The sequence below is a fragment of the Neodiprion fabricii genome, chromosome 7, assembly GCF_021155785.1.
Source record: "Neodiprion fabricii isolate iyNeoFabr1 chromosome 7, iyNeoFabr1.1, whole genome shotgun sequence".
Classification (NCBI taxonomy): Eukaryota; Metazoa; Arthropoda; class Insecta; order Hymenoptera; family Diprionidae; genus Neodiprion; species Neodiprion fabricii.
This window is the reverse complement of record NC_060245.1, coordinates 6,782,399-6,795,511: the sequence shown is the minus strand read 5'-3', so window position 1 is coordinate 6,795,511 and position 13,113 is coordinate 6,782,399. Positions and strand designations below refer to the sequence as shown.

At 34.9% G+C, this 13,113-nt stretch overlaps 1 protein-coding gene across 3 annotated transcripts in view; it reads left to right on the top strand.

Moving 5' to 3' along the window:
- The window catches only part of LOC124185959 (ecotropic viral integration site 5 ortholog), a 39,676-nt gene extending 26,774 nt beyond the window's left edge, over positions 1-12,902 (top strand). For 2 of the 3 annotated variants that reach the window (XM_046577219.1, XM_046577217.1), the window contains 8 exons: positions 3,472-3,708; positions 4,590-4,853; positions 4,975-5,239; positions 5,747-6,109; positions 6,176-6,853; positions 6,960-7,442; positions 8,152-8,250; positions 12,415-12,902. In XM_046577219.1, coding sequence (XP_046433175.1) covers positions 3,536-3,708; positions 4,590-4,853; positions 4,975-5,239; positions 5,747-6,109; positions 6,176-6,853; positions 6,960-7,442; positions 8,152-8,250; positions 12,415-12,576 — 2,487 coding nt within the window. In that variant the 5' untranslated portion in view covers positions 3,472-3,535 and the 3' untranslated portion in view covers positions 12,577-12,902. Of the gene's footprint in view, positions 1-3,471; positions 3,709-4,589; positions 4,854-4,974; positions 5,240-5,746; positions 6,110-6,175; positions 6,854-6,959; positions 7,443-8,151; positions 8,251-10,185; positions 10,236-12,414 lie in introns of all 3 variants that reach the window. The other variant, XM_046577218.1, reaches the window with a different exon arrangement.
- Positions 12,903-13,113: the final 211 nt, after the last annotated feature.

Here is a 13,113-nt window from a genome sequence, read left to right as displayed (position 1 = left end):
CATACCTACGCCTTTGCTTGTAACTATTGCGATAATTTGATTTCATAGTGCAACAACAAATCACCTTGAAAGCTTTATTTAACTCAAATAATCTGGTCAACCAAATAAACAGATTTAATTCTGCAGTAACCACAAAATTTTACCTTTACGATGATAACCAGAACTACAATTTTGTTGTAATTCTAGTAATTTTTTAACCACTATTGCTTGACACCCATTTTACTAGAATTCTCTAGTGACTGTTCAAGTCAGATTTTTTTTTACTGGAATTCCCTAGTGACTGTGCAAATCCGATTATTTTACTAAAATTCCCTGGTAACTATGCAAACCAGATTATTTTACTAAAATTCCCTAGTGACTGTGCAAATCTGATTATTTTACTACAATTCCCTAGTGACTGCATATCGATTATTTTACTAGAATTCCCTAGTGACTGTGCAAATCCGATTATTCTACTAGGCTTCCCTAGTGACTTTGCAAATCAGGTTATTTCACTAGAATTGCCTAGTGACTGTGCAGATCCAATTATTGTACTATAATTCCCTAGTGACTGTGCAAATCCGATTATTTTACTACAGTTCCCTAGTAAGTGTGCAAATCCGATTTCTTTGCATAAAAATACCCCCTTCGCTATGTTTAGCGGAGGTAAAAAATCTTTACGAGAATATCATCGATCAAGTTTGTCTGGACGTCTGCAGTTACAGGCCATTACTCTCAAAGCACGGCTCTCAACTCTTGCACTTGTATCTTGAGATTAATGTCTATTAAGGGTTGCGTTATCATTTATCGCCGTCATACTTACGCTATGCATAGTATATATAGCAAAAATCTGAAGCGCGCATGATTAACGATAAAATTAATCTGTACGGGGCGTTCTATTCCAAGTCGACTGACATCTCTGCACCTTTGATATTTCGCACTTCATTCACATTTCTCTTGGTATTCTTTTTCGCTGTTATAATGAATTTTTATTAGCAATGTAATCGGATCAGAATTAATTTTTATCAACATTATATCCAGTGATCACTTCGGAGATCACTGTGAAAAATCATTGTTCCCTGACATGCGCAATGTTTTTGCGAATCATTTGTTTTTACGGAAACACTGATATTAGTATTAATTTCCGAGCTTTTTAGAAAAAATGCGCAAACAAATATTAGAAAAAAAGATATCAAAATCAGGTACAAGATAGTCTGCAGGTTTAAACGATCTTAGACGTATTTATAAATATTGAAGCTAAATTTCATACACGTGTAGTAGCTTAAAAAAACTTTATGAATTATTATTATTAATTTCCTTCGTCACAAAGAAAAAAAAAAAAACATGTTATAATTTACAATAACATGCTTCATTTAGTTTTACAACTGTCGACAAATTTCACATGTACGTGTTTCCTATCCTGAATAATTAGTTGATTCGACAAATCGTGGATTCTTGTTTATCAGCCGTCGACTTCTTTTAGCAAATAATTTACTAAGTTCAAAAAATGGTCTTTGCTAATAAAACAAATAAATACCTTAATCGTTAAACAGCCACACTCAGATGGAGTTGATGAAAATTATTTTTAATTTTTTTTTTTTTTCTCAACTGCTGACCTTTTAAAAAAATTCTAATTTTCATAGCTAACTATACAAATGAACTTTTAAATCAATTTCCGGCCTTAGGATCTTCCTCAGAACGACAGAAATCTTGTCAATTTTTTCTCAAAATCAAATCAACAGTCGCAGAGTTTCCCAACGTGGAAAATTTCTCCTCCTACGATATCCGTTAAAGGATTACTTGAATGAAACAACCGCAATGAAATCCGTTCATTTTTTTTTTCTTTTGATGCTCATAAAAAAGTTTGAGACTTTTTACGTACATAACTTATCTTTATACCTTATATATATATAAGGATTATAATACAAACATCCTTCACACTTTGTGAGTTGTCATTTTCTTTGTCACCGCGAGAAAAAATTGTCTGACCTGTATATTTCCCATTCGCTTTGTTAAATCTACCAAATCTTATACCTATTCTTATTCCCCTTTTGATGCCTTCATCATTTACTTATATTAGGAGCTTTTCTCATTTCCCGACCATTTACTTTCCCGCTGCATGAATATAACGTTATTATTATACAAACCACGTGTTCGTACGATGTTTAATACGTACGTACGTATATCGTCTTATTCTTTGAAACGGGGTCATCCAACTTGAGAAGGAAGGCCGAGAGCCTGGGAGCTTCTTCTCTCTGGCTTATATTATTGCCGTTGCATCATCTACTCAATTAACTAACAAATAGTAACCCTCATTGTCAGAGCTCGGCGAAGTTTCGCTTCCGCGAGTATCGAATTCCCAAATTTTTATTACAACAAACGATTTCTTGCAAAGATATTGAATCTCCTTTTTTATTTAAAAAATTTTTTTTATCTTTGCAATCTTTTTTTTTCCATATATTACCGAAATAGCAAAAACAACTTAGTCGTTCTACAATTTTTCTTGTCGCTACGATAGACTTTGCTTTTAATAATTGCGGTAATTTTGTTTCGTCTTAATCGACATATGTTTGCGATATTGTTTGGGAAAAATTAGGCACTCGTAGAATCTTACCCGACTCTTAACGAATCAAAGAATTATCTTAGGTTCGTTTAACAAAAGAAGAAAAAGATTTATACACGTTTAATTTACTCTCATAATTTGCAAAAACCTTGAATATTGGGTAACGAATAAAGCTTCAAGATACTTTGACAAATTGAATGATTTGTTGTGAGTGACATTCTATTACAATAATTACATTAAATTATAATTATTATTATAAAATTGAGTCCAGCCAAAAATTTGACGATTATCGAGGTTGTTATTTTTGAAAAAATAAAATTAAGCATCTTTCACTTCGGTATAATTATCCGCATTCAATTGTGTCACCTTTGTGTGCAATATACAGGAAATTATTGTACGCAATATATTAATAATCACGCAGAGAAAGCTTTAGAAATAAAATTTATACTTGGTTTTCATGCAATTTGAACGAAAGTGTGAAAATTTAGTCGAATGTTGGTTTTGCATAAGAAAATGAAAAAAAAAAAATTGCAGTGAAATACTGTAACAATGAACTTCGTAAAAACAAAAAAAAAAATAAGTAAATAAAAAATTGACCCCATCTTAAAATGTATGGCGTATTCACAAGTTTCAATATTTTATGTACAAAACTGTATGACTTATCGATGTGAATTTGTACCATGAATAATTTTCTCAAATACCCGACGATATTTTAGTTATCATCGATTATTCGAGATAGAATAATCTAGCCTTTAGGCAATATCAGAATTCATAAGTATTCGACAATAATTGAAAAGCTTCTTTGAAGCAAAAGTTATACAAAAATTAAGTGTATAGAAGAAAAGAAAAAAAAATAAATAAATAAACACAGTCAACGAAGGAAACTTCCGATACAAACATTTTGCTTAGAGTTATGAATTTTCTTTCAGAACCCACGAAGGTGGCGGAATAGCAGTTGGGAGATTATCGCTGTCACGTTATGGACCGCAGGTGATGAGCGTGCTGTGCCTGCGCACCTCCTTGCCCCAGTCTAATCCCAATAACAGAAAAAACTCGGCGTCCGCAAAGATTGACCTGGTGGAAGAGGAGCCGACACCAGTATCCTCCGTCAAAGACATATCCACCGACGAGCTGGCTCTCCTAGCTAAACTGGAAGAAGCCAATCGGTGCGTCGATTCCTCGTTGTGGAACCTAGATACCTCGAATATAGAGAATTTATTTATTTGTTTTGTGTTCGTTTATTGAAACGAGATCATACAAACGCAACTCTTAGGAACTAGATATAACATACATTGCATTCTACTAATTGTAAGACACCTAGCTATATAATTATTACACCGCTGTGCGTAGGTTTGTTAAATATAAAAATGAAATTAAAAAGGATTAACATTTGAAAAAAGAAAAGGAAATAATAATAACAGTATGTGAAGTTTAAAGTATAATTTGTTAGTGCATTTACAACTAAGTGCGTAGTTACAAAATCACCCACGTATCCTTGTTTTGTGTAATTATTATACAAAATATTTTTCAATTTTTTCTTATCATCGTTTGGCAAATTTGTTTAAGTCAGCTGAAATCTAGTAAAGCTATAACGTAGGCATTTTTTTTTTCATCGGAGTTTTGGACATTTTAGGTAATCCGATCGTAATACTACTAGAATTTTGATGAACCGCATGAAATTCTTTATAACAGATGACAAAGCTTCAACATGGATAGTTCAGATAATATTACGATATTCATACTCCTGTTCATACCGTGCGGTGAAATAATTTCTATTACAATTTATGAGTTTCATGATTGTTTTTCTGTTACGTAACGATCCTGTTCAGAACGTTGTTATACGCATCCCAAGCAATAATGCCATAGAAGGTAATACTGTTGAAAAAGGCGTGATAAGATTAAAATGAATTGTGAAAATTTATTTACAAAAGAATTTTCGAAAAGAAACAATGTGATTTCGCAAACCTTTCGATTTCCATGAGAGCGTTTCGTTTTTATTCAAACTAAAATAATTGACGGAGTATATAATTTGTCACACATTTTTCAGGCTCATAGAGTCAGATGCAAAGTCGTTGAATTCACTGCAAAGCAACCACAGCAGAAAGGGATCGGACACTTCGCAGGTCTCTTTGGCGTCGGGGGGCAGCAGCGGTGGTGGGGATGCTGCGCCCCGACGCTACTCGCCAACAGACGGCGAAGAGAACATCTGGACACTTTGGGGTCACATTGTCGCCGACTGGGAGAATTATAGTAAAAAGAAGAAGGATTTCGTCAAGGAACTGGTGCGCAAAGGCATTCCACATCACTTCAGGTATGTACTTTCTTTCGTTTATTTATTCCTCACAAAACTTTGAACGATGACAATCTTTGGATTGTAAACAGACGTCGACGATCGTATGCAAGACTCATGACCAATCGATCTTGCATTATAGAGGGATAGTATGGCAGCTATTATGCGGAGCTCACGACGCTCCGGTGAAAAAACAGTTCGCCGAATACATCAAAGCTACGTCGGCTTGCGAAAGGGTGATCAGACGAGATATAGCTCGAACTTATCCTGAGCATGATTTCTTCAAGGAAAAAGATGGCTTGGGACAGGAAAGTCTGTTCAACGTAATGAAAGCTTACAGTCTTCACGATCGTGAGGTGGGATACTGTCAAGGCTCGGGCTTCATCGTTGGTTTACTTCTCATGCAGGTGGGTGTTCGCAAGTTTCACCTTTGTCGCTCATATTCCAGATGTAAGCTGAATTTGACGTAGTCTTGAGAAGTCAGGAAATTGTCAAGAATTTACGGCATCGTTCTTGGAATTTTTATCAGTTTTCTCTTTGTTACAGCCGTAAGGCTAATATTCTAATTTTCAGTACGTATTGCAATACGTATGTGGAAATTGAAATTCGTACAAAAGAAAGTATGTATAAGATATAAATTAAACTTTCGTTTTTTGTCAATCTAATGAAAACCCCGTAAATATCACGGTATTCGATATGCTATAGACTCTAGACGACCCGATTATGTACATCTAATAAACTATTTTATTTTCTCTTGTTTCTGATGCCAAGAAAAATGATGGGTTGATTTTCAATCCAATAATCACACCGTTTTATGCAGATACACACGTGCGCTTTCAGATTCAAATGTTGGCGTACAATTGCCATCGTCATTACCATTTTATCGCTAAAACGTGAACACTATCTTATTACAGCAAATGCCAGAAGAGGAAGCGTTCGCCGTCCTCGTTGCATTGATGCAAGAGTATCGGCTTCGAGACATGTTCAAGCCGAGTATGGCCGAATTAGGAGTCTGCATGTACCAGCTGGAGCATCTTGTGGCTGACACCCACCCCGAACTTCACGCTCACTTCACTGCGCAAGGTTTCCACACGTCGATGTACGCCTCTTCGTGGTTTTTGACACTCTTTACGACTGCGCTTAGCCTGCCTCTCGCCTGTCGTATTTTCGATGTGTTTCTCTCGGAGGGAATGGAGGTCATATTCAAGGTCGCCTTGGCTATGCTACACTTAGGCAAAGAAGACTTACTGAGCCTCGACATGGAAGGCATGCTGAAGGTAACGCAGATCGATGATCGAATTCGAATTCGAACAATTCTCACGTGTGAATTTTGTGCTTTACAGTTTTTCCAGAAAGAATTACCTGGTCGAGCGGAGGCGGATCCTGACGGACTGATGAATCTTGCGTACGAGATGAGAATTAACCAAAAACGAATGAAGAAGTTGGAAAAGGATTACACAGTGTTGAAAATGAAGGAGCAGGAGGAAATGGTGGAACTTAGAAGGCTGAGAGCGGAAAACAGACTACTTAGGCAAAGAACCGAACTATTGGAAGCAGAGTCGGCTGAACTTGCCGACAGATTAGTTAGGGGTCAAGTATCGAGGGCAGAAGAAGAAGAAACAACGTTCGTTGTGCAGAGGGAACTGGCAGCTTTAAAGCATACCCATCTAGAAACAAATCATCAGTTAGAAATAGCGCACGAAGAGTTAAGGTCGCTTTCCATTCTATTGGAAGAGAATTTAACATCGAAACAGTCGTCTCTTGACGAGATGTCGCTTAAGCAAAAAGCGTTATCGGAAAAAGAAGAAATGTTACAGTGCTTACAGCAAGAGCTGGTCAAAGTTAGATTGCACGAGGCGGAGAATGACGCTACGATCAGGGACCTAAGAGCAAGGATACAAGAATTAGAGGAGGACAAAAAAACACTACGAGAGTCGAGACCGGATAATTCTGTGGCGCATCTTCAAGAGGAATTAATCGCTGTGAAACTTAGAGAAGCGGAAGCGAATTTATCTCTGAAAGTAAGTACCACGGTCTGTACGTAATGTTTGCATGGAAGGAATTCGATCGTCGAAACTGTTGAAAAACAGAAAGCTCATATAGTTATTAATAACGATATGTTTTCAGGATCTTCGGCAAAGGGTAACGGAATTAAGTTCGGCATGGCAGAGGCATCTTCAAGAGCATCGATCGGCTCAACCTGCTCCGGCAGCGGATTCGACGCCAAAGAAATTACTGTTCTGGGAAAACCGAGGTCACGAGACTCAAAGACTGGAAGAAGATTTGATGACGACAAGAATCCGGGAAATGGAGGCTCTCACCGAGGTTAAAGAACTCAGACTGAAAGTAATGGAACTCGAAACCCAAGTACAGGTGGCGACGAATCAACTTAGAAGACAGGACGAAGGCGGAAAGCAGCTAAGGGAGGAACTCGACGAAGCTCTGATAAGAGAAAAAGACCTCACAACGAAACTTCGGGAACAACAACACAAGTATTCGGATCTAGAATCAAAAATGAAGGATGAATTCATGATGGCGAGGATAAGGGATGCGGAACATGCTCAGCAAGTCGCTGAACTTACTCATAAAATATCCTTACTTGAACTTAAGGTAAGCTACCTTCAATCTTGCGCGTAACAGTAGCTAATTACCAATACCAAAACATATTATTATCATTATTATTATTATTGTTGTTGTTGTTGTTATTATTACTATTATCATCATCTTTTATCATCTTGGTAAAAAAAAATATATATATATATGTACCTAACAATTACTCCAACGACTTTTTCGTTTGAAACATTTATTTCTATGATTTATCCTTTTCTACTGCTGGTTTCCAATATGCCATATAACGTCTTTAATAGCGTTACTCAGGCGTCTTTCTTATCATCTAAAGCTACAAGTTGGTACAGCATATTCGCATTGTGCTGCCACCTATGAGAGTGCTCAGACATGAACAGATTGTCACAGACTCCAGTAATTTTAAGATAAGAATAAGTCATCGCAAATACGTTGCGTTCGACAAATAAAAAAATTGAAATATGCACGTATTTGTAGAATTAATGATGATAGCGTATGAACAAATTGAAACAATCATTGGAAATTTGCATTTTGAGAGCAAGAGAAAATAATTAATTGTATTGTAATAGTTTGAAAATGAAACGATGGAATGTGTAATGAGAAATTGAATTTGAACTCCGATATTCCAATGCTTACCATACATTTCTATTAATTTTTTTTTTTTATCAATATACGAAATAGTAATAATAGCATGCCCAAAAATTCAGTTGAAAAAAAATTTTTCACTCGTTTGCAGAACGAAGAAATGTATGCAGAAGGCGAACTAAGGAACAACCTGGATGATAGCGAACGAGTAAAAGAATTGCAGGATAAAGTTGCCGACTTGAAAGCTGAAGTAAGTCTTTGAATTGTTATTACACAAACATAACATTTACTCCGACAATAATATAACGATAACCAAAAGCGAACAGACAAAATAAACAACACTGTACTGTATATACAATACAAGTATTGCAGTAAGAGGTGACAGTTTAATACGAGGTATGATATTGACGTTACTTCCGATTATTAATGCCGAGCTAATTGATTACAGGGATCGGGAATAATAATAATCTCTGATATTGAATCCCAAAAACTTGACAATTATGCTTGTTTTGCTCGTCTCTCTCGATATGATTAATTTGGTTGAATTTTTATACGATATTGAAATGAAATTTTCTGCCAGTGTTATGTCTGCTAATTTTTACACAATAAATTTTGCTGCAATATATATGTCACAGCAATAAAAAGAGCCACGTTTGAATTTTCTCATATCTTCACGCACAGGTGCAATTTACATACAACATAAATCGCACTTCTTACTGCAATGCAACGGAACACGCAATGCTTGTTAATGATGTTGATGCTTCAGACTAAGACCCGCTGTAACATACCCACAGCCTCAGTAACTGTAATTACCAGTAAAACCAAGGAATTCAGAGGAGCAGTGGCAGGCAAAATTTAAAAATGCTTATAAATTGTACATGATTACTGCGTCGTTGTTTGTCTATAATTGACTATTTTATTTCTGAGTTGGGATATTAATTAATATTACGAAATTATTCTCCCTACACCGTCGGATATTTCCTTTTTTTTTTTTTTTTTTTTTTACTCACAATCAGGGTATTTCCATTTCACCTCAAAGAACAATTTATGCTATCACTTTGTATTCTAATACAGAAGAAAGAGTAGACTTATATGATTATGCTGTATAAAATGCAAAAATTCGTAAATTTATTTGACAATAAAAACTCATTCTTGTAAACTGCAATCGATATTCAACGTTAGTAATAACTTTTGTTGATGTCAGAACTGCGTGTTTCAACGAATGTTGATTAAATTTTGAATATGAGGAATTAAATCTTTCAAACCGTTACGCGTTTTTCATTTGTGAAACAGATTTATGATGAACCGGAAAAGTTGAGCAGACTGGAACAATGAGGAAATTTTATTGCTATAATTTGACACGTATTTCATGCTTTCGAAAATACGTACGTAGAGTCAGATGAAAGTATAATTTGAAATCATAAAAGAAATGATACGATAACGAATCTCAGATTTGTACGTTCAAAAGTCACCACACATTTTTTCTATTCCATTGAGGAATATCAAAAGAGAATTCTAAATCTTTTTCCACAAAAAGCTGAAACATTTTATTTCGGCTAACTTGTTGCTACCCTACGAAAATTCAGGGATCCAAGGACAGTTTGATGAAACTTTAGGCGTTTAAAACCATGCTTAATAAACTGCTAACATAAGCTGCTTCGTTGCGCCACTCGTGTACTTATATATGCGTAAATCACAAGCGAGGGAAATTCCCTTACAATTGAGACTGAAACAAAGTAATAAAATTGAACAGAACTTCAGATCTTCTATTTGAAAAATGTTTGCATATACAAATTTTTTTTTTTTCCAGCGCGGCAAACTACCTTGAATTATATCATTCAACCATACGAGTATTGAAATATGTGTTACATCGCTATTCCCTACGAGATCCTCGTTGAAAGCAATCGAAATACATAAATTGTATTTCATGTCCGTAGATAAATATATTTATAATATATTTTCACTTTAAATGGAAAGTGATGTTTATATTGCAATAATTTGTTTCGAAAGCAATTGATAGAACGATTAGAGAAACTAATATCCCAATTCTTCTGACTACAATTGGAACGCAGCTGTAAATATACACGACGAAGCAAATTTTCCAAGAAACCTTAGCTATCGAGCAAATGAGGCGGCGGTTAACTATTACTAACCCACTATTGGTATGTTGTCTCTGTCTCCTTAGTTTCCTACGCCAATCACCAGCCCGGAGACAGAGCCCTGGCGCTGGCTCGAGTAAGTCCTATCTATCTCTCTGTAACGCTCTCTTTTGTTGATTGTGCCTTTTGTAGTTAGCAAATTCGATTTGCGTATGTGAGAAAACAAAACTGTCAAATACTTTCGCACCGTCAAAGTAGATTACGATCCAGACAAACAATCGGCAGCACGAAAGTAGAAGTGAAAAATCATCTTTACTTTTTTTTCGAATTTTCTATTAATAATTTTACCTAAGATACTTTCAATATTTATTTCGCATATCAATTTAATTTTATTATATTTTTAGTTATTTTTTTTTTTTTTTTAACATTATTTGCATAGCGCAGGTGAGCGTGAAAAAATGTGCCAAGAGTAATAAATTGTAGCTTATGTATGGCACAGATTTATCACTAATTGTGTGTGGGACCAAATTCACAGGATCTTGTTAATCAAGTGTAATATGGAATGCAACACAGGTTCCTTCGTCGAATAGGTATTATTTCCATTAGAACAATGTTTCAGATTGTTGGATCGCCTTCGTGATGAATTTATATCGTCTTATGCATATCCTCTTCTTCCTTTGATTCGATATCGTCTCGTACAGACTACCTATTTTTGCTAACTTATTCCAATCATACCTACTATTCGATTCTTTGCTATACTTACCGTCGATCAAACCTCCTACGCTAATGAATAACTAAAACACCGTTCGTCCCTCTTCTGTCCAGCTAACTCATTTACTCTAATGTCAAAAATCAAATGTAATTGATAGTCGTAAGTTGGTCGAATGTAAATAAACGTTGAGAGTACAGAACTCTTTAAACATTCATTTATTCAAGAGTCTTCTGGCTACGAGTACTTGCCAGATTATACGCATGCTACAGTTTTTTTTATCGAATACAATTTTCCTGCATGAATCCGTTTGTGCGCTTCTAGAGTTACAATGTAATATGTGTTACACTCTTTTCATTGTGAACGTCTAATGTATAAGGTCGAAAAAAAAATACTACAATTTTAGCTCGTTGTACCATTTACGTATGAAAATAGATACTCTAGAATAACTAAATGTGCATTATATCGATGTGAAGTGTCGTTTATAGATTATTTTGTTTTTTTTTTTCTTTTTCCAATTTTTTGTACTTCCGTTGAGTGTAAGCATCAAAGAAATAGTCCGATGCCAATACACAAAATATCTCTCATTGCGTAATTATGCCAAGTTACTGTATAATATATACATATAGGCATAAATGTGCACAAATTATATAGACCGGATTTGTATTAAATATGCACTTTTTAGCATTTATTTGTGTGATTTCTGTTAATAGTAATAATAAGAATTTGGCTCTGCAGATTTAAAAACATAGAGTTCGGCCGCTTTTTTTTCAAACTCTCTCACATCTCGCTCATAATTGGCTAAATTTTATAACGACTTGAAATTAGTCTCTGCGATTGCTTTTTTAGATTTTTAAAGCAATTCTTTCAGGAACAAAATAGCCTTTCCAGTCAGAATAAAAATACAAAATGTATTGCATTAAAAAGTTTGCTAAAATAAAAAAAAAAGTTTAGATTCACTACTTTTTTTTTACCAAACCTGTCCGATCCAAGTTGTACAAATTTAATAGAAAAAATCTCATACAAAAAATGAATGAGAATAATAAATAAAAAAATGATAGAGACTACGTGCGTGTAGTAATAAAATGTAGCCAATTATGAGCAACGTCTAAAAGAATCTGGAAAATAGTGGCTGAACTGACTGAGAATGCCACGTAAAAGTACTTATAGGTCTAAATTAACTCACCAAAAAACATTATCAGTGTTGAAAATGAAGTATATAATTAAGTGAAAAATTACAAGTGACGGATTTCAAGCGTTACTCTTCAATAATTGATCGAGTAATTTTTATGCTTGGTTACTTTCATATTATAGAAATGATTCTACAAAACAAAAAAAAAAAAAATTAAGATCACTTTATTCTGCTTGATCTTTATCGCATTAAAAACCGAATCCTACTAGCAGTCAAATAGTTTTTCTTCTGCCGTAATATTTGTAAAAATCGAACTATCGACTGAACTATTTGTGCATTTTTTACCTTAATTTTATTTTACACAAAATTGACAAATCAATAATATTTTTCAAATTGTACTACGTGGCTACAAATAGGAAAAATTTGGTGGTATTGTATCGTTTGATAATAAGTAATGTATGCACGCTTGTTTAGGTCATGAGGCTAGAGAGCTGGAAACAAAGATGGACCGGCAAAGATGGTCCAGCGATACGAAGTATAAGTGTGGACACCGAGAGCGAGTTAGATGAACGGGATCTCAGGATCTGCCTTCAAGATCCAGTCAATGCGTCGACGCCCAGCCCTCCCGACATGTAGATTCTATCCATGCAAAGTGTTGCGCTAAAATTCACTATTCAAGCAGCTAAGTAACAAATAACGATACTCCATTTTTGGCTGTGAAGCCTTTCAAAAGTCAATGCACAATGCTCAACTTGAAAAAAATGGAGAGAAAAATAATTTGATATTACTATTATGATATATATATATATTTATATAATATATGTATATGGGGCATTCCATGTCAATTCGCCGGGCCATTGGCCTGACCCCTTCCGATTTTGATGTCCAATTTATTTTGGGTTCTGTTGGGCCCAAAATACGACCTCAAATTTTTGGAAATTTTTATTTCATTTTTTAGGGGTTGCACGAGCTAAAAAATCATCAAAAAAAAAAAATCAACAATGCTAGTTCTCGGCCCACTTTCGGACTAGAACGAAAAATTATGTTTTGGGTCCTAGTTTCTGTGAAAAAAAAATCATCAATTTAAAAACGATTCCTCTTCATGTTTTCTCACAATTTTATGATTTTTCAGCTCGTGCAACCCCTTAAAAATGAAATAAAAATTTCCAAAAA